This window comes from Telmatherina bonti (assembly GCF_933228915.1).
Source record: "Telmatherina bonti genome assembly, chromosome: 24".
Classification (NCBI taxonomy): Eukaryota; Metazoa; Chordata; class Actinopteri; order Atheriniformes; family Telmatherinidae; genus Telmatherina; species Telmatherina bonti.
This window is the reverse complement of record NC_136633.1, coordinates 27,577,989-27,605,164: the sequence shown is the minus strand read 5'-3', so window position 1 is coordinate 27,605,164 and position 27,176 is coordinate 27,577,989. Positions and strand designations below refer to the sequence as shown.

Here is a 27,176-nt window from a genome sequence, read left to right as displayed (position 1 = left end):
ACATGCTGTGTGGATGATTGATCTCGTCACAATACGGGAATGTGAACCTGTAGGAGAAGACAAACTCATAAATCACTGGTCTGCAGCATTAAAGATGCAGAAACAGCAGTAGACTGCGTTATGCACTTCAACAGGAAGATTTACTGCCGTTGTTTTAGAAGCTCCATTTTTGTCTCAATAACACACATTTATAGCTGTTGGTGGAGAAATTCTGAGCCCCGGGACGGATGAAAGGGAGGTGACGAAACACAGAGAAATCCACTTAGATGTGAGGAAGAGGAGCTAAAAGCATTGAGCTAAAACTAGATGCATCCTGTTTGACCTCCTTTCCTCTGAACTACATGAAGCTTTTATTCCTCCGTCAGCCTCAAAACCTTTAGTTTCCTGATGAAAAATATTGGAGCTGTCGTGAATCACTCCAGGACCTGGGTTCGCTCCAGGTTCAGGGTTCCCTTTAGGATCAAGGTCCGCTCCCGGTTTGGGGTTCCCTTCTGGATGAGGGTGTGCTACAGGTCCAGGGTTCCCTCTAGGATCAGGTTCCACTCCAGGTTCAGGGTTCTCTTCAAGATCAGGATGTGCTCAAGGTTTAGGGTTCCCTTAACGATCAGGGTGTGCCCCAGTTTCAAGGTTCCTTCTAGGATCAGGGATTGCTCCAAGTTTGGGGTTCCCTCTGAGATCAGGGTCTGCTCCAGGTTTAGGGTTCTCTCTAGGATCAGGGTTTGCTTCAGGTTCGGAGTTCCCTTCCGGATCAGGGTTCGCTCTAGGCTCAGGGTTCCTTCTACGATCAGGATTCGCTCGAGGTTCGGGGTTCCCTCTCGGATCAAGTTGCACTCCAGGTTTAGGGTTCCTTATCGAATTAGGCTCCACTCCAGGTCCGGGGTTCCCTCTCAAATCAAGCTGTGCTCCAGGTTTGGAGTTTCTGCTCGGATTAGGGGCCGCTCTACATTCGGGGTTCCCTCTAAGATCAGGTGCACTCTAGGTCCGGGGTTTATGCCAGGAAGACGGTGACTTCACACATCTAATGTTGCAAAAAGCTTACCATGAAGGTATGTCTGCAGCTAAAAACCTGCTCAGTGTTTTCAGGATTTTCACTGGTTCCAGTGGAGTCCTTGTGCCCGACTGGTTCCAGTGGAGTCCTTGTGTCAGACTGGTTCCAGTGGAGTCCTTGTTCCCGACTGGTTCCAGTGGAGTCCTTGTTCCCGACTGGTTCCAGTGGAGTCCTTGTTCCCGACTGGTTCCAGTGGAGTCCTTGTGCCCAACTGGTTCCAGTAGAGTCCTTGTGCCCGACTGGTTCCAGTAGAGTCGTTGTGCCCGACTGGTTCCAGTAGAGTCGTTGTGCCCGACTGGTTCCAGTAGAGTCCTTGTGCCCGACTGGTTCCAGTAGAGTCCTTGTTCCCGACTGGTTCCAGTGGAGTCCTTGTGCCCGACTGGTTCCAGTGGAGTCCTTGTGCCCGACTGGTTCCAGTGGAGTCCTTGTGTCCGACTGGTTCCAGTGGAGTCCTTGTGTCAGACTGGTTCCAGTGGAGTCCTTGTGCCCGACTGGTTCCAGTGGAGTCCTTGTGCCCAACTGGTTCCAGTAGAGTCCTTGTGCCCGACTGGTTCCAGTAGAGTCCTTGTGCCCAACTGGTTCCAGTAGAGTCCTTGTGCCCAACTGGTTCCAGTAGAGTCCTTGTGCCCGACTGGTTCCAGTAGAGTCCTTGTGCCCAACTGGTTCCAGTAGAGTCCTTGTGCCCAACTGGTTCCAGTAGAGTCCTTGTGCCCGACTGGTTCCAGTAGAGTCGTTGTGCCCGACTGGTTCCAGTAGAGTCCTTGTGCCCGACTGGTTCCAGTAGAGTCGTTGTGCCCGACTGGTTCCAGTAGAGTCCTTGTGCCCGACTGGTTCCAGTGAAGTCCTTGTGCCCAACTGGTTCCAGTAGAGTCCTTGTGCCCGACTGGTTCCAGTAGAGTCCTTGTGCCCGACTGGTTCCAGTAGAGTCCTTGTGCCCAACTGGTTCCAGTAGAGTCCTTGTGCCCGACTGGTTCCAGTAGAGTCCTTGTGCCCGACTGGTTCCAGTAGAGTCCTTGCACCAGACTGGTTCCAGTGTGGTCCTGGTACCATAACGGAGTGACTTTAAAATGAAAGAAAACGGAAAGAAAACTAAGGCAGAGTACATGGTGGGGTTCAGTTTGGCGAATAAATGCTGGCAAAGCAGAAAAACATAGAGAAAAACATACATAGCGTGATTGCACGAAATTCTTTATTTTAGAATCCGGGAGCAAATTTCAACACGGCTGAGATACAAACTGCATTTTTAACATATTTGTTGACAAACATCAAGTTTTAGTGAAATAAGTAGCAAAATAAAGTCGAAGTGCTCGTTAAACGACAAACAGAAACACCATAAAAAAACGGATTTTTATCACGTGTAGAGCTTTAATTTAAAACTTCCTGTTATGGAGATTTAACTTGGAAGTTAAAATTGTAGAGCTTTAATTTGGGACTTCTTGTTATGGAGCTTTCAGTTGAAACTTTCTGTTACGGAATATTATTTTGAAACTTCCTGTTATGGAGCTTTAACTTGGAAGTGAAAATTATAGAGCTTTAATTTGGAACTTCTTGTTATGGAGCTTTATTTTGGAACTTCCTGTTATGGCACACTTGTTTAAAATGACAAAAGATAAAAATCACATGTTTAACCACAAAGTGCTTCTTCCTACAACTTTCGGTGCTGACAGATTTCAGAAAAGCAGTGACGATAACTTCGTGCTGAAACACCTTCAAAAATGCACATGTGCGCACACAGACACACACATCACACACACACACAACCATTCATCTTTAAAAACGATCATAGTTTTTGTTTTTCAAACAGCATTGGATCAATAAAAACTCCATACTATAAAACAAACTCGGCAAATCTGTAAATATGTTCTGTTGTCATGACGACCACGGTAAATCAGTGTCTTCCACTGAGGAGTCCTCTGAAACGCTTTTACAGGTTTGCACATTCAATAATGGGACGACTGCAGACTTCAGATTTGGTTTTGCAGCAGGTGCTAAATGCTAACGCTAACGTCGTACTCCAGCGTCTACAGGTGAGTGACGCCATGTCTATGTCCATATCCATATCCTACATTGATCCAGTTTATTAACTACAACGGCTCACACGTCACAGTGTGAAGAAGGAAAACATAAGTGGACGAATGCAGCAATGTCTTACAATGTCCCCAACCTGTTGCACAGAGGATCAGCGGACACGATAATGCTCCACCACAGCTGGATATTCTAGACGCCAACATCAGACCCGGCGCAGACAAAATCCATAAATAACATCCGATAATCTGTTGAACGCCGTTCAATGTCTCTTCAAAGAAAGGTGAAAAAGAAAACAGCTGATTCGTTTTCCATAGATCAAGAATTAAAATCTCCCTCCAGTTAGAAAAATATGAACCAGTACGGCGTGTTGGGAAGGTTTTGGGAAGCCTGGTGAGTCCCTAAACCTGCTTATCCCAGTCTGGTGGGTCCCTAAACCAATTGATCCTAGGCTGGTGGGTCCCTAAACCTGCCGATCATAGCCTGGTGGGTCCCTACACCTGCAGATCCCAGCCTAGTGAGTCCCTAAACCTGCCGATCCCAACCTGATGGGTCCCTAAACCAGCCGATCCCAACCTGATGGGTCCCTAAACCAGCCGATCCCAGCCTAGTGGGTCCCTAAACCTGCCGATCCCAGCCTGGTGCGTCCCTAAACCTGCTGATTCCAGCCTGGTGGGTCCCTAAACCAGCCGATCCCAGCCTGGTGGGTCCCTAAACCTGCCGATCCCAGCCTGGTGCGTCCCTAAACCTGCTGATTCCAGCCTGGTGGGTCCCTAAGCCAGCCGATCCCAGCCTGGTGGGTCCCTAAACCTGCTGATTCCAGCCTGGTGGGTCCCTAAACCTGCTAATCCCAGCCTGGTGGGTCCCTAAACCAGCTGATCCCAGTCTGGTGGGTCCCTAAACCTGTTGATCCCAACCTGGTGGGTCCCTAAACCAGCCGATCCCAGCCTGGTGGGTCCCTAAACCAGCCGATCCCAACCTGATGGGTCCCTAAACCAGCCGATCCCAGCCTAGTGGGTCCCTAAACCTGCTAATCCCAGCCTGGTGCGTCCCTAAACCTGCTGATTCCAGCCTGGTGGGTCCCTAAACCTGCCGATCCCAGCCTGGTGGGTCCCTAAACCTGCCGATCCCAGCCTGGTGGGTCCCTAAACCTGCTGATTCCAGCCTGGTGGGTCCCTAAACCTGCTAATCCCAGCCTGGTGGGTCCCTAAACCAGCTGATCCCAGCCTGGTGGGTCCCTAAACCTGTTGATCCCAACCTGGTGGGTCCCTAAACCAGCCGATCCCAGCCTGGTGGGTCCCTAAACCTGCCGATCCCAGCCTGGTGGGTCCCTAAACCTGCTGAGAAAATAGCACCAGAGTTAAAAAGAATACAGATACCAAACGGAGGTCAATGTGGACAAGCTGTGAGAAAATCGGTCAAGATGTGATTCACATTTGATTATTGACTTTTACTGACATCTAACATGAAACAAACCTTCTCATTGACCATCATCATGTTCATTATCACCGTCCAGGACTACTAATCTACATTTACAGTCAGTCCTTCCAAAGCAACCTGCTATGTGGCTGCAGAGGAAAGGTATTAGTAGAGGTCTTCACACTGTTCGGTCAGGAAACACAAAACACTTTTTGTTTGACTTCAGAGCCAATGATGAATAAAATTAAAATGCAGCATAAACAGCCTGGTTTTTTTTTCATTTTTTTTTTTACATCCAACTAATTTTTACAATATAAACAATAAGAAATGCAATTTGTTCTTCATGTGCCACAAAAAGTACATTAACAATAAAACACTGATTTTAAATATCTGCTGGTGTTTCCAGTGGTGGGAATCTCACGTGACGCTTCGTCTCCATCCAGTCCCGTTGTCCCCATTGGTTCCTCTACGCAAGCATTCACAACAGAGTCTCCCTTCATGGTTTGCAGGATGCTTTAAGAAGACTTTGGTTCCTCCACGACCGTCGGCCTGTAGCAGGGATATCTCATGCAGCTTTTCAGAGCTGCAGCCGAGTCCGACTGCCATGTGGTATAAAGTTGTGCATCGTCACCAGGAAACCACCGAGCTTTAAATTCTGATTAAATTTAGTTTAAACTAAAAACTTCACAGCAGGGTGATCAAGACGAACAATTTTAAATATGTATTTACAGATCAGAAAGTCTCGGCTTCATAATCCCAACAGCTTCATCTTCTGGAGAGCAGAAATATTTCCCAAAATAAAGGTTTCTGATAAAATCCGCCGTCGTTATCCCAGTTTTAGGCGACTTTGAGCGAAGAGTGTCATCAAAACAAGAGAAGAAAAAGATCCTTCAGCTCCCGGATGAGTCCATTAAATGTGAAGATGATACCTTCTCCCCTTACGTCTCCTCAGGGAAAGAATCCAGGTTTCTGGGTGTCCTGCCGGGAGGGAAGCCCATCAGGACGGGAGATGGCGGCGTCACTCGTTACCACTCCATTTCTGTTCAAACACGTCCTGAAGGTGGCGGCGCTGAGGTGGACACCGCCCTCCACCTAAACAACAAGAAGACATGAGAAGAAGACAGAGGTTGGAACGATGCTTCACCATCTGTATTATCATCAGCGCCTGCCTCCATCTTGCCTCCATCACATCTCCATCCATCCATCCATCCATCCATCAGTCTATCATCCATCATCCATCCATCAGTCTATCATCCATCCATCCATCCATCCATCAGTCTATCATCCATCATCCATCCATCAGTCTATCATCATCCATCCATCCATCCATCCATCCATCAGTCTATCATCCATCATCCATCCATCAGTCTATCATCCATCCATCCATCCATCCATCAGTCTATCATCCATCATCCATCCATCAGTCTATCATCCATCCATCCATCCATCAGTCTATCATCCATCATCCATCCATCCATCCATCCATCAGTCTATCATCCATCCATCCACCCATCCATCCATCCATCAGTCTATCATCCATCATCCATCCATCCATCCATCAGTCTATCATCCATCATCCATCCATCATCCACCCATCAGTCTATCATCCATCATCCATCCATCAGTCTATCATCCATCCACCCATCAGTCTATCATCCATCATCCATCCATCCATCCATCCATCAGTCTATCATCCATCCATCCATCCATCCATCAGTCTATCATCCATCATCCATCCATCAGTCTATCATCCATCATCCATCCATCCATCAGTCTATCATCCATCATCCATCCATCCATCAGTCTATCATCCATCCATCCATCCATCCATCCATCAGTCTATCATCCATCATCCATCCATCCACCCATCAGTCTATCATCCATCATCCATCCATCCATCCATCCATCAGTCTATCATCCATCCATCCATCCGTCTATCATCCATCCATCCATCTATCAACCATCCATCAATCGATCCATCTATCCATCAGTCTATCATCCCTCCATCCATCCCTCCATCCATTCATCTACAATCCCTCCATCCGTCTATCATCCATCCATCCACCCATCTGTCTATCATCCCTCTATCCATGCATCCATCCATCCATCTATCTATCATCCATCCATCCATCCATCCATCCATCCATCCGTCTATCATCCCTCCATCCATCCATCCATCCATCCATCCCTACATTTGTCCAAGTTACATTAATCATGTAAATCTGTTTAATTATAATTTCAACCAGATGAAAAAGGAATATTAGAACCTAGAAGATGAAATCTGCAGCATGGAGAGTAATGAGTATGAGTTAAGGATGGGGGATAAGCCTTCTGAACATCGAGCCCCCCCGACTGATGACAGTCAGATTGTAGGTCAGCTCCCTTCATGCTTGACTGACCAGCCTGCCAGGATTTTCCTTTCAGCAGCAGTCAGTGACCCTGAAGAATAACAAGGCGGGGGGGGGGCGGCGGGGGGGGTATGCCTGCTGGGTAGGGCCATCTTCTACCACGACCCGCCCTTTATTATTCATGATCTCTGTCTGGCTGATGACGATTCGCTCTCTGTCCCATATATCATTCTACCTCTCTTAAGTTTGCTTTTATGTGAAAGGACGAGTGACGCTCGTCATGTTTGAAGAAAAACAGGAATGATGTAGAAGAGCCCGGTAAAAACCAAAAGGTCTCAATCATTAGCAGATGTGTCATTAAGCAGATCTCATTTCACCACCTTCCCTTTCAAAAGTCTGGCTTAGATCCAGTTATAAACTAGTTTAAAGTCTGGCTTAGATCCAGTTATAGCCTAGTTTAAAGTCTGGTTCAGATCCAGTTATAAACTAGTTTAAAGTCTGGCTTAGATCCAGTTATAGCCTAGTTTAAAGTCTGGTTCAGATCCAGTTATAAACTAGTATAAAGTCTGGCTTAGATCCAGTTATAGCCTAGTTTAAAGTCTGGTTCAGATCCAGTTATAAACTAGTTTAAAGTCTGGCTTAGATCCAGTTATAGCCTAGTTTAAAGTCTGGTTCAGATCCAGTTATAAACTAGTTTAAAGTCTGGCTTGGATCCAGTTATCTAGTTTAAAGTCTGGTTCAGATCCAGTTATAAACTAGTTTAAAGTCTGGCTTAGATCCACTTATAAACTAGTTTAAAGTCTGGTTTAGATCCAGTTATAAACTAGTTTAAAGTCTGGCTTCGATCCAGTTATAGCCTAGTTTAAAGTCTGGTTCAGATCCAGTTATAAACTAGTTTAAAGTCTGGCTTAGGTCCAGTTATAAACTAGTTTAAAGTCTGGCTTCGATCCAGTTATAAACTAGTTTAAAGTCTGGTTTAGATCCAGTTATAAACTAGTTTAAAGTCTGGCTTCGATCCAGTTATAGCCTAGTTTAAAGTCTGGTTCAGATCCAGTTATAAACTAGTTTAAAGTCTGGCTTCGATCCAGTTATAGCCTAGTTTAAAGTCTGGTTCAGATCCAGTTATAAACTAGTTTAAAGTCTGGCTTAGGTCCAGTTATAAACTAGTTTAAAGTCTGGCTTCGATCCAGTTATAAACTAGTTTAAAGTCTGGTTTAGATCCAGTTATAAACTAGTTTAAAGTCTGGCTTCGATCCAGTTATAGCCTAGTTTAAAGTCTGGTTCAGATCCAGTTATAAACTAGTTTAAAGTCTGGTTTAGATCCAGTTATAAACTAGTTTAAAGTCTGGCTTCGATCCAGTTATCTAGTTTAAAGTCTGGTTCAGATCCAGTTATAAACTAGTTTAAAGTCTGGCTTAGATCCACTTATAAACTAGTTTAAAGTCTGGTTTAGATCCAGTTATAAACTAGTTTAAAGTCTGGCTTCGATCCAGTTATAAACTAGTTTAAAGTCTGGCTTCGATCCAGTTATAAACTACTTAAATGTCTGGTTTAGATCAGTTACAAACTAGTTTAAAGTCTGGCTTAGATCCACTTATAAACTAGTTTAAAGTCTGGTTTAGATCCAGTTATAAACTAGTTTAAAGTCTGGCTTCGATCCAGTTATAAACTAGTTTAAAGTCTGGCTTGGATCCAGTTATAAACTACTTAAATGTCTGGTTTAGATCAGTTACAAACTAGTTTAAAGTCTGGCTTGGATCCAGTTATAAACTACTTAAATGTCTGGTTTAGATCAGTTACAAACTAGTTTAAAGTCTGGTTCAGATCCAGTTATAAACTAGTTTAAAGTCTGGTTTAGATCCAGTTATAAACTAGTTTAAAGTCTGGCTTCGATCCAGTTATCTAGTTTAAAGTCTGGTTCAGATCCAGTTATAAACTAGTTTAAAGTCTGGCTTAGATCCACTTATAAACTAGTTTAAAGTCTGGTTTAGATCCAGTTATAAACTAGTTTAAAGTCTGGCTTGGATCCAGTTATAAACTACTTAAATGTCTGGTTTAGATCAGTTACAAACTAGTTTAAAGTCTGGTTTAGATCCAGTTATAGCCTAGTTTAAGGTCTGGTTTAGTTCCCGTTATAAACTAGTTTAAAGTCTGGTTTAGATCCAGTTATAGCCTAGTTTAAAGTCTGGTTCAGATCTAGTTATCTAGTTTAAAGTCTGGCTTGGATCCAGTTATCTAGTTTAAAGTCTGGTTTAGATCCAGTTATAGCCTAGTTTAAAGTCTGGTTTAGATCTAGTTATCTAGTTTAAAGTCTGGTTTAGATCTAGTTATCTAGTTTAAAGTCTGGCTTGGATCCAGTTATCTACTTTTAAAGTCTGGTTTAGATCCAGTTATAAACTAGTTTAAAGTCTGGCTTAGATCCAGTCATATATGTTAAAGTCTCATTTAGATCCAGTCATAAACCAGTTTAAAATCTGGTTTAGATCCAGTTATAAACTAGTTTAAAGTCTGGTTTAGATCCAGTTATAGCCTAATTTAAAGTCTGGCTTAGATCCAGTCATATATGTTAAAGTCTCATTTAGATCCAGTCATAAACCAGTTTAAAATCTGGTTTAGATCCAGTTATAAACTAGTTTAAAGTCTGGTTTAGATCCAGTTATAGCCTAATTTAAAGTCTGGCTTGGATCCAGTTATAAACTAATTTAAGGTCTGGTTTAGATCAGTTACAAACTAGTTTAAAGTCTGGTTTAGATACAGTTATAAACTAGTTTAAAGTCTGGTTTAGATCCAGTTATAGCCTAGTTTAAAGTCTGGTTTAGATCTAGTTATCTAGTTTAAAGTCTGGCTTGGATCCAGTTATCTAGTTTAAAGTCTGGTTTAGATCCAGTTATAGCCTAGTTTAAAGTCTGGTTTAGATCTAGTTACCTAGTTTAAAATCTGGCTTGGATCCAGTTATCTAGTTTAAAGTCTGGTTTAGATCCAGTTATAGCCTAGTTTAAAGTCTGGTTTAGATCCAGTTATAAACTAGTTTAAAGTCTGGCTTAGATCCAGTCATATATGTTAAAGTCTCATTTAGATCCAGTCATAAACCAGTTTAAAATCTGGTTTAGATCCAGTTATAAACTAGTTTAAAGTCTGGTTTAGATCCAGTTATAGCCTAATTTAAAGTCTGGCTTAGATCCTGGTTTTAAATTGCACTTGAATCTTGTTTAAAAAGATGTTTAAATCCTGATTCAAATCCTGGTATATATTCTGGTTACATTCTGGTACAAGTACAACATAAATCCCGGTAAAAATTCTGGGTTAAGTACTGGTCAAGTCCTGGTTTAATTCCCAACATAAATCCCAAAAAAAAAAAAAAAAAAAAAAAAAAGGTGTCTAAAAGCAGGATAATTCTGGGTACAAATCTTGGATTAATTCCAGGTTTTAGGAGGTGAAATCATGCTTTAAATACTTGTTAAATCCGGGTCAAGGTCCAGCTATTAATCCTGACTAAAGTATGGTTTAAATTCTGGTTAAATCTTAGTACTGTCTAAATCCTGGTTTTAGTTATGGTTTAATGCTGGTTTATGTTGTTAGGCAAGTGTCAAACTTGAAATACGCAAGGCTGAAATCCGGGTTTAAGAACTGGTTCAGTCCTGGTTTAATTTCTGGTATGAATTCTCACTGATGTGTCCTCAAAGTACTGAATAAGTTTGGGTACAAAGCCTGCTTTGACTAATTGATTAATCCTGGAAAAGTATAGGTTAATCGGTGGTATTAGTCCAAGATAAAACCTGACTTAAGTACTATTTAAATCCTGGTTTATATTCTGGTTAAACCCTTGTTTAAGTAAATGTTAAAATCAAGTTTTAGTACTGGTTAAATCCTGGTCAAATCTCAGTTCTAGCATGAATTAAATCCTTGTTTCAGTACAGTTTAATCCTGGTTAAGGTGCTGGTTTCAGGACTAGTTTAATCCTGGTTAAGGTGCTGGTTTCAGTACTAGTTTAATCCTGGTTAAGGTGCTGGTTTCAGTACTGGTTTAATCCTGGTTAAGGTGCTGGTTTCAGTACTGGTTTAATCCTGGTTAAGGTGCTGGTTTCAGTACTAGTTTAATCCTGGTTAAGGTGCTGGTTTCAGTACTAGTTTAATCCTGGTTAAGGTGCTGGTTTCAGTACTAGTTTAATCCTGGTTAAGGTGCTGGTTTCAGTACTGGTTTAATCCTGGTTAAGGTGCTGGTTTCAGTACTGGTTTAATCCTGGTTAAGGTGCTGGTTTCAGTACTGGTTTATTCCTGGTTAAGTGCTGTTTTCAGTACTGGTTTAATCGTGGAATAAGTGTGATTCAGACTAACTGGCAGGTTCAAGTTTTACCTCCATATCTTTTTGTGCTCTGATCAGGATTTGTCTCATCCTTTCCCATCTGTCGCTGTAGGAAAAAGATAAACTCCTGTTTTCCTTCTGCGAGATCCCAACAGTCAGGAAACTAGATGAACCTGGCAATGACCTGGGCAGGTAATCTCCAGGTTAACTCAGCTTTCTGCTGTTGGCATGAAGTCGGTGGAGCAGGAAAACATGAGTCAGCAAAACAAACAAAAGTTGTGTGCTGATCTGTGAAGTCATCTTCTTAAACCAACACTGTGCCGGTCTCAGCCAACTCCCCCGTCTCATCCACACCACACGTCAGCTCGCATCATGCCGGCGAACGCCAAGCGTCCTGCCGGCCCGGGGCCTTTGTGTGCTGACTCAGAAAAAATCCATTTACATGACCATGAAAGAGAACTGAGTGTCCTAGAGGCCTCGACTAAGAGTCCAGACCAAAACGGCTCTGAGCCAGGAGCCTTACCAAGGAGGGGGAGATGGACGACCATCTGGGTGATGTTGTAGGACGGCAGAGAATCATGTTTTTAGCAGATGGAAACACTAAAAACGAGTTAATGTTGCATTTCTAGTTTCTGGGTGAGTGTTGGTTGTGTGTTACCTTGGAGTCTGCCGGAGGGTTCAACGTGCCGTGTGGCTCGAACGACAGGAGGCCGGGCGGCGGAACCAGAACCTGCTCCAACCCCAAGGCAGGAAACTGGGTCAGACCGTGAGACAAACATGGTGGCGCCTGATCTGGCAGCTGGCAGCCCTGGAGACTCTGATGGAGGCAGATGTCTGGCGTGGTCAGTCCATTCAGCACGGCGCCGCCTCCATCAGGTGTGGTGAAGGTGACATTGTAATCCACATGACCAAATGGGGCGTTTGACAGCAAGGCTGCCTGACCATTTGGGACGTAAGATCCGTTAACGGTCCGCGCGAGCTGGTTCTGGAAGCTGGAAAATGAGTCATTTTCATGGTTTACCTGCTGCCACAGTATATCTGACTGCAGAGGTGTGTTTTGGTGTTCACCGTTCAGCTGTGGGGCTTTCAGTGTGCTGGGATGATGGCGGTTCTCCATCGGTTCCACCCACTCACCGTTAGCTGTCGGGTTGTTGACCGGTCCAGGATGCATTGCACCTGGTTGAGTTTTTAGCTGCTCGCAGGTGTACCGCTGCATCTGCTGAGACAGCAGTACGACGGGTTGGAGGACACGGGGAACATTCGGCTGGTGGACGCTGGAAGCCGGAGACACCTGCTGAGGAACCCTCGGGGCCGAGTCGGGCTGCGTTGGCTGGCTTGGAGTCTCCTCGCCCTGGTTCTCCAGGGAGTCGTGGATGTAGGAAAGGATTTCGCCGTTGGTGAGAAAGTCAGTGAGGGTGGGGATGCGGTTGGGATCCAGGTCCACCTGCATCATCCGCTCATCCAGCAGCAGCAGCTCCAAATCCTCTGCGTTCAGGCCCAGATTCTCCAGAGCGCTGAAGAGCTCGCTGTTGGAGCATGACTCTCCGCCGTCCAGAGACAGAGAGTCCAAGGTGGCCAGAAGAGGGTCAAAGCTCGGCGTTTTGCCATTGCAACGTCCTGCCTCTCCGTTTGACACCACATTCCAGCTGTTGCTACTCAGCAAGCCGTCCAGTCCATCAGTCTTGCTGCAGACGACATTGTGGAAGGACATCCTAGGCTCTGGATCTGGCTGGCAGACGTACACCGACTCATCCTGGCTCATGAGCGCCCCCAGCAGTGAATTTGGATTCAGGTCGTCTGAAGAACTCTTTGCTACTTTGCCTTTTTTGGGTTTGCTGCGTTTACTTTTTCCCTCCATGGAACCTGGGAAGCCATGCAGCGGATATCCAGTCTGGTAGAGGAGGGCCTCTCCGGTGGCGAAGGTGAAGGGCAAGTGCATAGATCGCTTCCTCAGGTGTTCCCCTCCTTCCTCATCCCTGTTGATGAAGAGCTCACAGGCAGGAAATGAGAAGGTAAAGTAAAAATCATGCAGAAGGATCGTTAAGAAACACTCACGCCAAAGGCCTCTGGGTGGCGATGATGTAGTCTGGCTTTCCGTTCTTGTAGACGAGTCGGGCGTTGGACTGGACCCAAGTCCATTTGTTGTCCTTGGTGAGCAGCCTGAAGACGGTGAGGCCGCTCTCTCCGGTTTTTATCACTGCAAACACACCAAGCACCAATGTTTACACCTTAAGCAAATCTCCCTCTCCATAAGAAGCACCTCTATGTGAGCAAGTACTTCGTAACTTTACAAAGTACTCTGCTTTGTAACAGCAGGATGAAGCAGCAGCAGGTAAATAAACTTAATGCGATAAAGTCAAACGTTTGTGAAAAAGCAGGATGAAAATTTCAGGATTTCTTTGAAACAAGTCAGTTGGATGAATTTAAACGCTGCTTTTTTCTAAAACAGAAACAGTGAATTTCAGCCGTCAGGTGTGTTTACATGTTAGAACACATGAGAGCAAAGTTCAGTTACAACCCGTTTACAGACATTACCGCAGTCCAGCACACACACAGCTCTACGAGGTCCGCCCGCCATCGCATCAACCTGAAAACCAACAGGAATATTCTGACCCGGTCTCTTTTCCCAGCAGTTCTCACAGCAAATTCAGTTGGAAACTTCTTGATTATTAAGCTGAAAAAACTGGAAAAACATCTGTTCCAGGAAACACACACAACCCTCGGCCAACAGCGGCAGGTCGACCAACTACGCATCGTCAGCCCACAGAACAATAGCTTCCTGTCCGACAGACCACGCAGCTCGTGTCTTCTGGAGAACAGACGCGTCCCGTGTAGTTGGGGTTGTGGGACAGGTTACGGGGGGGGGGGGGGGGGGGTGTAGTTGGGACTCTGTGGGGTTGTGTGACAGGTTACGGCGGGGGGGGGGGTGTAGTTGGGACTCTGTGGGGTTGTGTGACAGCTTACGGGGGGGGGGGGGGGTAGTTGCCCACAGAAGTCACATTAAATTCTCAACATCTCATTGACCTTTAATTAGAGTCTCTGTTCTGGACTCTAGTCTCTGGACTGGAATCTAAACCTGGCTCCATGTGCACGTCACAGCGTTCTGCGCTGGCTGTTGTACGTCCACGACTTTATTGTATGTGCACGACTTTCCCACGTGACTTCACAGGATTCTGTGTTTGGTGACGGTGATGCAGGCGTTGGGGGCGCCATGGCAACAGCTAACCGGGTCGTACAGGACTCAGATATTTGCATCATGACCAGCAGTTGCGCGGCGTGTGCGTGTGACGCGGCGCCACGCCGGACCAGACGGATCGGGAAGTCCGCTGTAAAAACATGGAAACCAGTTCCTGCTTCTGTCATGGTTCCATTCCAGTGTTTCCAGTCAGCGCAGCAGGAACCTTTCAGTCTGGAGGAAGGTTAGCTGAGCAGAAAGCAGCAGCTGGGACTTACTTCGGATGTGGTTTTCGGCGCAGTACAGCATGTCGGCGGCATGGATGAACTGGTATCCCGAGCCTCGGACCCGAAGCTCTGCCTCTGTGTAGCCCAGGACAATTTTACCCCTGAATGAAAACAAAGTCATCAGTCCCAAAACACTCCGAGAACTTCAGCTTGGGGTTCACGACACTTACTTTGCATCGCAAGCCATCGGCGTGAAGTCCAGCTTGTGCTTCGTCCTGAAGATCATGTTCTTCGTCCTGATTTCCAGGATGGAAGGAGCCTGGAGGGGCATGGCGATGGCGAACAGAGCCAGCTGAGGAGGACGGCGGCCATCGCTGTCACACTGCTGCCGGCTCTGACCGTGGAGGAACTTCAGCCTGCCCTGGATGTTCAACGGCTGGTTGGAAGGATGGAAGGACAGGGATGAAGGGTGACTTCAGTCAGTCAGACATGTGGAAACAAGCCATTCATTCTGCTGAATTCCTCTTCAGCCATCATGTGAGGCCAAAGCAGGATGCTGGACATCCGTTTCCATAGAAAATTATCTGTTAAGCATGTTGAGATTTGTTCCGATTACTAATCTCCTGCGAGGTTTCATAAACAGACTGACTGGTCGACCCGCTGGTCAGCCTCAACCCCAAACAGTTCATCCTACAGATAAACCTGCAGTGTCCCGCCTTAAAGCCAAGCGGAAACCTCCGGCGGTAAAAAGTGAAGCAGACGCGGAAGTGCATAAAACTGCAGTTCCCCCTTCATCCACTAGGGGCTGCAAAACGTAGCAAATCCCCATAGACTCCCATGTTAAAAAGACCAACTTCACAGCAGAAATAAACATGTTTACAGCAGGAATAAACATGTTTACAGCAGGAATAAACATGTTTACAGCAGAAATTAACATGTTTACAGCAGGAATAAACATGTTTACAGCAGAAATTAACATGTTTACAGCCTGGTTCAAAAATCCATTTTAGCTTTAATAGGTCAGGTTTACCTTCATGACAACTGTGGGGGGAGTGAATTTTTTTCTAACTTGCCCGTTTAAAAGTAATTTAATCTTGAAATTCATCATATTTAGGGGCGTGTCCTTTTGATTGACAGGTACCGAGCCAGAAGAACGTAGAACAACCGCGGTTTTTAGCTGGTTAACAACGTGACTTAGCTTTAGTCCACTTACCTCCGTTAGCTGGTTAGCTCCTGTTATCTCCGGGTTAGCTCGGTTAGCTCTTAGCTACAGAAAGCTCGGAGTTCGCTCAATGTCAATTATCCACCATGACGTTCACAGCCCCCCTCTCAGCTCCGCCTCTTTGCCCATATTTGTATTTTCCGGGAGAGACGACAGGCATCCCCCTGCCAAGATGGTGATGGTAGGAACCGCCCACCGAGCTTCAATTCAGCTCTTCAGAAACCTACGGGTGACGTCATGGAGGCTCCGCCCATCTTTTATATACAGTCTAGGGTTAAATCCCTCTGAAAGTCTAGAACCTCTGATGATCCAGACCTCATGAAGTCCTGACCCAAGGTCCCTCTAGACCTGGGGTGTGCAGCTCCGCTTCTTGAGGGCCACAATCCTGCAGGTTTTTCATGTTTCCCTGCTCCAACACACCTGACTCAAACCAAACAGTCATTGTGCAGAACTTCATTGGCTGTTGGATCGTTTTAATGGAAACCAGGTATGTTGGAGCAGGGATACAAGGAAAATCTGCAAGACAGCAGCCCTCCAGGACAGACTTTGGGCCCTTCTGCGCTAGACCATCAGAAGGATCCAACCAATCAGACCTTGCATCCGGAGTCTCTGTAGGCGGGGTGATGATGAAGATTGCGGGTTCACCACACGGCCATTTTTACACATGAAGATAAAGTCCTGTTTGGGAAGTCAGGCTGGTTGTTTATCCTTGGTCTCTCTCCACCGCCTCATCGGTGGGGCACACTCATCTGACAACTCTGACTAAGCTGGTTTCTCCTCCACTCTGGGATTAAGAACCTTTTCCCCACGACCCGAGGCTCTTTTAAGGCGGATTACAGAGTAAATGGAGACTTGTGATGTTGAGGCGGCGCAGCGCACAGCCAGCAGCACAAACAGGTCATGTGACGGGGAAATCCAGACTCACCAGGAAGCCGGAGGAATTGTCCAACAGACAGCGGAAGCGGCAGACGAAGGCCCTCTCCAGGAAGGAGGAGTTTTCAGGTGGAAGCTGGTCGGGCTTGTAGCTCACCAGGCAGGACGGGGTCGGCTCCGACTCTCCATCTGAACACAGTAAATACAGAAGTAAATATCTCTGGTTTCCTGCAATGTGGGAATAAAGCGAGGGAAGCTGGAGGTGGCGACTGAATTCAGAGTGGAGGGCGTGGCACCTCGTCAGGAAACAGACCTACCTGCAGGATCGGTGGGGGTTCCGAGCGGCGGGTTCAGGGCCCAGTGCAGGTTACTTCTGAACTCCTGCTGGTCTTCAGTGTGGACCAGCTCAAACACACTCTGGTGCATCACATCAGTCTGGCGGGAGAAAGCACCACAGGACATGAACACGCAGGACTGGGCTTCAGACCTTCGGACCTGACCAGGATTAGCAGGACTGGGTTTCGGACCTGACCGGCACCAGACAGACCAGGCTTTAGATCTTTGGACCTGACAGGGACCAACAGGACCGGGCTTCAGACCTGACCGGGACCAGACGGACCAGGCTTCAGACCTTTGGACCTGACAGGGACCAACAGGACCAGGCTTCAGACCTGACCGGGACCAGACGGACCAGGCTTCAGACCTTTGGACCTGACAGGGACCAACAGGACCGGGCTTCAGACCTGACCGGGACCAGACGGACCAGGCTTCAGACCTTTGGACCTGACAGGGACCAACAGGACCAGGCTTCAGACCTGACCGGGACCAGACGGACCAGGCTTCAGACCTTTGGCCCTGACAGGGACCAACAGGACCGGGCTTCAGACCTTTGGACCTGACAGGGACCAACAGGACCAGGCTTCAGACCTGACCGGGACCAGACGGACCAGGCTTCAGATCTTTGGACCTGACACGGACCAACAGGACCGGGCTTCAGACCTGACCGGGACCAGACAGACCAGGCTTCAGACCTTTGGACCTGACAGGGACCAACAGGACCGGGCTTCAGACCTGACCGGGACCAGACGGACCAGGCTTCAGACCTTTGGACCTGACAGGGACCAACAGGACCGGGCTTCAGACCTGACCGGGACCAGACGGACCAGGCTTTAGATCTTTGGACCTGACAGGGACCAACAGGACCGGGCTTCAGACCTGACCGGGACCAGACGGACCAGGCTTCAGATCTTTGGACCTGACAGGGACCAACAGGACCGGGCTTCAGACCTGACCGGGACCAGACGGACCAGGCTTCAGATCTTTGGACCTGACAGGGACCAACAGGACCAGGCTTCAGACCTGACCGGGACCAGACAGACCAGGCTTCAGACCTTTGGCCCTGACAGGGACCAACAGGACCGGGTTTTGGACCTTCCCAGTGAGGAGTAATCAGATCTGGGTCACCAAAAGGAATTCTGACAGGCAGACGTGTTGCATGAAGTTCTTTTCAAACATTCTCGACTAATAGACTTCAAATAGACCAAAAACCAAAACCTGGAGGTCTCCCAGGGTCCACCTCATCCCATCTACTGGAAAACAGTTCCTCATCAGATGGTACTTTGTACTACTAATACTTTCCCCGTTCCTCGTATGACTTTTCTTGTTCATGGTATTACTTTACTCATTCCTAGTATTATTTTTTTCCTTCCCAGTATTACTCTCCTCGTTCCCAGTATTACTCTCCCTGTTCCCAGTATTACTCTCCCCGTTCCCAGTATTACTCTCCCCGTTCCTAGTATTACTGTCCTCGTTCCCAGTATTACTCTCCTCGTTCCCAGTATTACTCTCCTCGTTCCCAGTATTACTCTCCCCGTGCCCAGTATTACTCTCCTCGTTCCCAGTATTACTCTCCTCGTTCCCAGTATTACTCTCCCCGTTCCCAGTATTACTCTCCTCGTTCCCAGTATTACTCTCCTCGTTCCCAGTATTACTCTCCCCGTTCCCAGTATTACTCTCCCCGCTCCCAGTATTACTCTCCCCGTTCCCAGTATTACTCTCCCCGTTCCCAGTATTACTCTCCCCGTTCCCAGTATTACTCTCCTCGTTCCCAGTATTACTCTCCTCGTTCCCAGTATTACTCTCCCCGTTCCCAGTATTACTCTCCCCGTTCCCAGTATTACTCTCCTCGTTCCCAGTATTACTCTCCCCGTGCCCAGTATTACTCTCCCCGTTCCCAGTATTACTCTCCCCGTTCCCAGTATTACTCTCCTCGTTCCCAGTATTACTCTCCCCGTTCCCAGTATTACTCTCCTCGTTCCCAGTATTACTCTCCCCGTGCCCAGTATTACTCTCCTCGTTCCCAGTATTACTCTCCCCGTTCCCAGTATTACTCTCCCCGTTCCCAGTATTACTCTCCTCGTTCCCAGTATTACTCTCCCCGTTCCCAGTATTACTCTCCTCGTTCCCAGTATTACTCTCCTCGTTCCCAGTATTACTCTCCTCGTTCCCAGTATTACTCTCCCCGTTCCCAGTATTACTCTCCTCGTTCCCAGTATTACTCTCCCCGTTCCCAGTATTACTCTCCCCGTTCCCAGTATTACTCTCCTCGTTCCCAGTATTACTCTCCTCGTTCCCAGTATTACTCTCCCCGTTCCCAGTATTACTCTCCCCGTGCCCAGTATTACTCTCCCCGTGCCCAGTATTACTCTCCTCGTTCCCAGTATTACTCTCCCCGTGCCCAGTATTACTCTCCCCGTTCCCAGTATTACTCTCCCCGTTCCCAGTATTACTCTCCTCGTTCCCAGTATTACTCTCCTCGTTCCCAGTATTACTCTCCTCGTTCCCAGTATTACTCTCCCCGTGCCCAGTATTACTCTCCCCGTTCCCAGTATTACTCTCCCCGTGCCCAGTATTACTCTCCCCGTTCCCAGTATTACTCTCCCCGTTCCCAGTATTACTCTCCTCGTTCCCAGTATTACTCTCCCCGTGCCCAGTATTACTCTCCCCGTTCCTAGTATTACTGTCCTTGTTCCCAGTATTACTCTCCCCGTTCCCAGTATTACTCTCCTCGTTCCCAGTATTACTCTCCCCGTTCCCAGTATTACTCTCCTCGTTCCCAGTATTACTCTCCCCGTTCCCAGTATTACTCTCCCCGTTCCCAGTATTACTCTCCTCGTTCCCAGTATTACTCTCCTCGTTCCCAGTATTACTCTCCTCGTTCCCAGTATTACTGTCCTCGTTCCCAGTATTACTCTCCCCGTTCCTAGTATTACTGTCCTTGTTCCCAGTATTACTCTCCCCGTTCCCAGTATTACTCTCCTCGTTCCCAGTATTACTCTCCCCGTGCCCAGTATTACTCTCCCCGTTCCCAGTATTACTCTCCCCGTTCCCAGTATTACTCTCCTCGTTCCCAGTATTACTCTCCCCGTTCCCAGTATTACTCTCCCCGTTCCCAGTATTACTCTCCCCGTTCCCAGTATTACTCTCCTCGTTCCTAGTATTACTGTCCTCGTTCCCAGTATTACTCTCCTCGTTCCCAGTATTACTCTCCCCGTGCCCAGTATTACTCTCCCCGTTCCCAGTATTACTCTCCCCGTTCCCAGTATTACTCTCCTCGTTCCCAGTATTACTCTCCCCGTTCCCAGTATTACTCTCCTCGTTCCCAGTATTACTCTCCCCGTTCCCAGTATTACTCTCCTCGTTCCCAGTATTACTCTCCCCGTTCCTAGTATTACTGTCCTCGTTCCCAGTATTACTCTCCCCGTTCCCAGTATTACTCTCCCCGTTCCCAGTATTACTCTCCTCGTTCCCAGTATTACTCTCCTCGTTCCCAGTATCACTCTCCCCGTGCCCAGTATTACTCTCCCCGTTCCCAGTATTACTCTCCCCGTTCCTAGTATTACTGTCCTCGTTCCCAGTATTACTCTCCCCGTTCCCAGTATTACTCTCCCCGTTCCCAGTATTACTCTCCCCGTTCCCAGTATTACTCTCCCCGTTCCCAGTATTACTCTCCTCGTTCCCAGTATTACTCTCCCCGTTCCCAGTATTACTCTCCCCGTTCCTAGTATTACTGTCCTCGTTCCCAGTATTACTCTCCCCGTTCCCAGTATTACTCTCCTCGTTCCCAGTATTACTCTCCCCGTTCCCAGTATTACTCTCCCCGTTCCCAGTATTACTCTCCTCGTTCCCAGTATTACTCTCCTCGTTCCCAGTATTACTCTCCACGTTCCCAGTATTACTCTCTCCGTTCCCAGTATTACTCTCTCCGTTCCCAGTATTACTCTCCCCGTTCCCAGTATTACTCTCCTCGTTCCCAGTATTACTCTCCTCGTTCCCAGTATTACTCTCCCCGTTCCCAGTATTACTCTCCTCGTTCCCCGTATTACTCTCCCCGTTCCCAGTATTACTCTCCCCGTTCCCAGTATTACTCTCCTCGTTCCCAGTATTACTCTCCCCGTTCCCAGTATTACTCTCCCCGTTCCTAGTATTACTGTCCTCGTTCCCAGTATTACTCTCCCCGTTCCCAGTGTTACTCTCCCCGTTCCCAGTATTACTCTCCTCGTTCCCAGTATTACTCTCCCCGTTCCCAGTATTACTCTCCTCGTTCCCAGTATTACTCTCCCCGTTCCCAGTATCACTCTCCCCGTGCCCAGTATTACTCTCCCCGTTCCCAGTATTACTCTCCCCGTTCCCAGTATTACTCTCCTCGTTCCCAGTATTCCTCTCCTCGTTCCCAGTATTACTCTCCCCGTTCCCAGTATTACTCTCCCCGTTCCCAGTATTACTCTCCTCGTTCCCAGTATTACTCTCCCCGTTCCCAGTATTACTCTCCTCGTTCCCAGTATTACTCTCCCCGTTCCCAGTATCACTCTCCCCGTGCCCAGTATTACTCTCCCCGTTCCCAGTATTACTCTCCCCGTTCCCAGTATTACTCTCCCCGTTCCCAGTATTACTCTCCCCGTTCCCAGTATTACTCTCCTCGTTCCCAGTATTACTCTCCTCGTTCCCAGTATTCCTCTCCTCGTTCCCAGTATTACTCTCCCCGTTCCCAGTATTACTCTCCCCGTTCCCAGTATTACTCTCCTCGTTCCCAGTATTACTCTCCCCGTTCCCAGTATCACTCTCCCCGTGCCCAGTATTACTCTCCTCGTTCCCAGTATTACTCTCCTCGTTCCCAGTATTCCTCTCCTCGTTCCCAGTATTACTCTCCCCGTTCCCAGTATTACTCTCCCCGTTCCCAGTATTACTCTCCTCGTTCCCAGTATTACTCTCCCCGTTCCCAGTATCACTCTCCCCGTGCCCAGTATTACTCTCCCCGTTCCCAGTATTACTCTCCCCGTTCCCAGTATTACTCTCCCCGTTCCCAGTATTACTCTCCTCGTTCCCAGTATTCCTCTCCTCGTTCCCAGTATTCCTCTCCAAAGTTCATCTGGGAACTGAGCTGCTATCTTCTGGTTTCCACTCTCAGTAATGTGTTTTTCATTCAGGACGAAAATTTCCATGTCCTACTGTGTTGTGGGTGAGCTTACTCTGACTCAGCAACACGTATGTTGACTCTGACACGTCTGCAGTGATTCTACCAGGTCAGCTTTCTGTAGAGACCAGGATTCTACATACCGGCCATTTAAGTACCTTATTTATCTTAGTTTGTGGTTTTACCAGCAGGTAGAAAAGAGGTTAACACTTGTGTTTTACGCAGACATCATCCTGATGTCCTCGTTCATCCATAGAGACGCTAAACCAGCCGACACGCTTCCCGGACTTGATCCAATAGGCTTGTTTCCAAACACGGCGCTCCCAGTTTGGTTTTGTTTGGTAAACAGGAAGTGACAGGCCTCAGGAGGACAGGGATACGCGGGGAGAAAGGTGGTGATCACACTTGATACAGCAACCAAAAGGGTATGTGAGTGAGTGTGTGTGTGTGTGTGTGTGTGTGTGTGTGTGGGGGGGGGGGGGGGGGGGGGGGGGGTTCAAGACTATCACACAGTGTAGATTTAAATGCTGTGTGTGCACGTGCATGAGTGTGTTTCAGACAGACTTTTAGGTAAATTGATAATCATGTCGTCTAAAATAAGATCAGACTGGGGGAAGCAGAGCTTTACTGTGATGATAATTGGATTAAAGCTCTGGCTCCATATGTCCCGACAATCCCCCACCTGCTCTGCGTGATGCCTTTACTTGCTGCCATCACAGCCAGGATTTTTGGGAATCACTCACAATGTCAGGGAGGGTTTACTAAAGTTTTAACCTCTTCCTTACAAGAAACAGAAAGAGTAGAGGACTGGGACAGGGAAGGCCTGGATGAGCACCTGGTGGAAGCCGAGGTAATCCTTGATGGTGTTGGAGCAGAAGAAGATGATTCCTTCAGCCGTCACCACCAGGACGAAGCCGTTCAGAGCCTGCAGAGACGGAAAAAACACACCGTTTCAGGCATCGACGAGCTGAGGAGCAGGTTGGGACATGAACCTTACATGTATAACAGAACCGCCACATTCACCCCCCAACGTTCCCGTAAACACCTTCCTGTCGGATTCTGGATGCCGGAGGAGACTTTGGAACAACAGGAGGAGAAATGGGGATAGAAAGACGAGGGAGGGTGGACCCCTCCCAGCTTTATGGACATTAGGTCAAAAAGCAGTCAAGAAGAGGAGGAAGGGGAAGGAGGTCACTTCTGGATAACCAACACCTCCATCAACGCTCCTCCTCATCTTGCTGGAGCCTCGGGGCTCCTGGAGGAGGTGATGACACCCCGTCTGGACTGAGCAAAGAGCCAGGATGGCATCCTGCCAGTATCCTTCTCCACCTCAGCAATGAGGATGATGATGTGTCCGACCTCGGTGAGAAGTCAGCCTTCATCTGATCAGACACACGAGCTAATGCAGTCATCCTCGCTCCCTGTCAGGCGCCGAGAAGTCCAACACTTCTCTGAGCAGCCGAATCAGCCACACAATGAAGATCAACTCCTGTTATATATACATTTTCCTTTGGTTAGCAGGGTTAGCGGGGTTAGCAGGGTTAGCGGGGTTAGCAGGGTTAGGGGTTAGGGTTAGCAGGGTTAGGGGTTAGCAGGGTTAGGGTTAGCAGGGTTAGCGGTTAGCAGGGTTAGGGTTAGCAGGGTTAGGGGTTAAGGTTAGCAGGGTTAGGGGTTAGCAGGGTTAGGGTTAGCAGGGTTAGGGTTAGCAGGGTTAGGGGTTAGCAGGGTTAGGGGTTAGCGTTAGCAGGGTTAGCGGTTAGCAGGGTTAGGGTTAGCAGGGTTAGGGGTTAGCAGGGTTAGGGGTTAGCGTTAGCAGGGTTAGCGGTTAGCAGGGTTAGGGTTAGCGGGGTTAGGGGTTAAGGTTAGCAGGGTTAGGGTTAGCAGGGTTAGGGTTAGCAGGGTTAGGGTTAGCAGGGTTAGGGGTTAAGGTTAGCAGGGTTAGGGTTAGCAGGGTTAGGGGTTAGGGTTAGCAGGGTTAGCGGTTAGCAGGGTTAGGGTTAGCGGGGTTAGGGGTTAAGGTTAGCAGGGTTAGGGTTAGCAGGGTTAGGGGTTAGCAGGGTCAGGGTTAGCAGGGTTAGGGTTAGCGGGGTTAGGGGTTAGGGTTAGCAGAGTTAGGGTTAGTAGGGTTAGGGGTTAGGGTTAGCAGGGTTAGGATTAGCGGGGTTAGGTGTGTGCAGCTGGGATTTTATTACACCAACAGAATAAACTGGAAAAATGTCCCTTCCCTTTAAGCCCCGCCCAAGTCTATGTGCAGTCCCCATCAGCTGACACACGGCATCTTCACGTTTCAAAACGGATTTACAATAAAAAGTAAGACCTCTTCCGTTCCTGTCCCTCTCTGCTGTGTTTAGCCCCGCCCTCTAAAGCCCCGCCCAGTGGAAGCTCTGCCTGCTGTGATTGGTTGTTTACACGCTTCTAAGTCATATTAAGAGGAGTTCGGGAAGCGGAAAGCGGAAGTAGCTCGCATGAAAACAACAGAAGGGCTGTCTTTGGAGAGATTTTCATTCTGATTTCATTGAACTTCAGTTCTGACAGGATTAACTGAAGCTGTGTTGATCATGTGATTGATCACGTCAGAATGAAGACGCTCTGAGGAAACAAGCGAGTATTTTCCTCTGGTTTTGTTGATTTACCATTAGCGATTCATTCTTACCATTCTCATCTTCACCATGAGATCATGTTTACACGATCAGCTGAATTATCTGATCGGAATCAGCCAAAACGATCAGATCTTTGGTGTTCAGTCATTTATTTCCGTGGAGGTCAGACCGACTGGTCTGTGGTCCTTCTTAGATCCTCAGCTTTGTCCATGTCAAGTTTTTGCTCCCTCCAATCCAACTTCAGACCTCCTGCCTTTTATTTTCTTCCCTTAAATGCATAATTTCTGTTTGACTTGATTAAGTCAAAATTAAACAACGAGGAGCCGTGCATTAAACGGTTAAAATGCACCACGCAGAGTCTATAACACCACAACAGACACCGGATGCTCGGATCAGAGTTGTTTAATCGGTTTATACCATCACGATCGCACACAGTAAACATTTTGTAACAAATTTTTATTTCTTTTTTAACAAAACTTGCTGAATGTATAAAGTAAAGGAACTATTTCATGTTGGCCTCCATGTAGTTTTTACGCTATACAACCGGCTACAGCATGTTTCTCTCATTCACCTTTCAACAGCTGCTGATCTGCGTCAATTGATCAACGCGTTGCTATGGCCACGCCTTGTAACGGAGTGAAATTACAGTGATTTAACTCACCGAACTACGTGTTGGTTTATACAAAAATAATGCAGCCAGTTGTCATTAGAATTATCACTGACCACCTCCCGTGGGCTCACCATCTGCGGGAGGAGCCGTAGGGGTCGGGTGCAATGTGAGCTGGGCGGCAGCAAGGGGTGGGGACCCTGGCGGTCCGATCCCCGGCTGCAGAAGCTGGCTCTAGGGACGTGGAACGTCACCTCTCTGGTGTGGAAGGAGCCTGAGCTTGTGCGCGAGGTTGAGCGGTTCCGACTAGACATAGTTGGACTCACCTCGACGCATGGCTTGGGCTCTGGAACCAGTACCCTCGAGAGGGGCTGGACCTTCTTCCACTCTGGAGTTGCTCATGGTGAGAGGCGCCGAGCAGGTGTGGGCATTCTCATCAGCCCCCAGCTTGGTGCCTGCATGTTGGGGTTTACCCCGGTGGATGAAAGGGTAGTTTCCCTCCGCCTCCGGGTGGGGGGACGGGTCCTGACTGTTGTCTGTGCTTATGCACCGAACAGCAGTTCAGAGTACCCACCCTTTCTGGAGTCCTTGGAGGGAGTGCTGGAGGGTGCTCCTTCTGGGGACTCCATTGTTCTGCTGGGGGACTTCAATGCTCACGTGGGCAATGACAGTGAGACCTGGAGGGGAGTGATTGGGAGGCATGCCCCCCCCCCCTCTGAACCCAAATGGTGTTTTGTTATTGGACTTCTGTGCTCGTCATGGATTGTCTATAACGAACACCATGTTCCAGCATAAGAGTGTCCATATGTACACCTGGCATCAGGATTCCCTGGGCCGCAGTTCGATGATCGACTTTGACTTTGTAGTCGTATCGTCGGACCTGCGGCCACATGCCTTGGACACTCGGGTGAAGAGGGGGGCGGAGCTGTCAACTGATCACCACCTGGTGGTGAGTTGGCTCAGGTGGTGGGGGAGGAAGCCGGTCAGAGCTGGCAGGCCCAAACGTGTTGTGAGGGTCTGCTGGGAACGTCTGGCTGAGTCCCCTGTCAGAGTGAGCTTCAACTCCCACCTTCAGCAGAGCTTCGAACATGTCCCGAGTGAGGCGGGGGACATTGAGTCCGAATGGGCTGTGTTCTGTGCCTCTATTGCTGAGGCGGCCGGCCGGAGCTGTGGCTGTAAGGTCGTTGGTGCCTGTCGTGGCGGTAATCCCAGGAGTCGTTGGTGGACACCAGCAGTGAGGGATGCCGTCAAGCTGAAGAAGGAGTCCTATCGGGCCTTCTTGGCCTGTGGGACTCTGGAGGCAGCTGATGGGTACCGACGGGCTAAGCGGCATGCGGCTTCGGCTGTTGCCGAGGCAAAAACTCGGGCATGGGAGGAGTTTGGCGAGGCCATGGAGAAAGACTTCCGGACGGCTTCGAGGAGATTCTGGTCCACCATCCGGCGGCTCAGGAGGGGGAAGCAGTGCTCCATCAATACTGTGTACAGTGGAGGTGGGGAGCTGCTGACCTCAACTCGGGATGTTGTGGGTCGGTGGAGGGAATACTTCGAAGACCTCCTCAATCCTACCAACACGTCTTCCCATGAGGGAGCAGAGCTGGTGGACTCAGGGGTGGACTCTCCTATCTCTGGGGCTGAAGTCGCTGAGGTGGTCAAAAAGCTGGCGGTAAGGCCCCGGGGGTGGATGAGATCCGCCCGGAGTTCCTTAAGGCTCTGGATGCTGTGGGGCTGTCCTGGCTGACACGCCTCTGCAGCATCGCGTGGACATCGGGGACAGTACCGCTGGATTGGCAGACTGGGGTGGTGGTCCCCCTTTTTAAGAAGGGGGACCGGAGGGTGTGTTCCAATTACAGGGGAATC

The 27,176-nt window shown here is 48.1% G+C and overlaps 1 protein-coding gene across 1 annotated transcript in view; it reads right to left on the bottom strand.

Moving 5' to 3' along the window:
- Window positions 1-2,290: 2,290 nt before the first annotated feature.
- Window positions 2,291-27,176, bottom strand: part of LOC306773826 (aryl hydrocarbon receptor-like) — a 53,361-nt gene continuing 28,475 nt past the window's right edge. The window contains exons 4-11 of the mRNA XM_079263752.1: window positions 22,948-23,037; window positions 16,957-17,074; window positions 16,692-16,828; window positions 14,775-14,980; window positions 14,596-14,705; window positions 13,198-13,339; window positions 11,801-13,118; window positions 2,291-5,584 (exon numbers count right to left, since the gene is read on the bottom strand). Coding sequence (XP_079119878.1) covers window positions 5,441-5,584; window positions 11,801-13,118; window positions 13,198-13,339; window positions 14,596-14,705; window positions 14,775-14,980; window positions 16,692-16,828; window positions 16,957-17,074; window positions 22,948-23,037 — 2,265 coding nt within the window. The 3' untranslated portion in view covers window positions 2,291-5,440. The remainder of the gene's footprint in view (window positions 5,585-11,800; window positions 13,119-13,197; window positions 13,340-14,595; window positions 14,706-14,774; window positions 14,981-16,691; window positions 16,829-16,956; window positions 17,075-22,947; window positions 23,038-27,176) is intronic.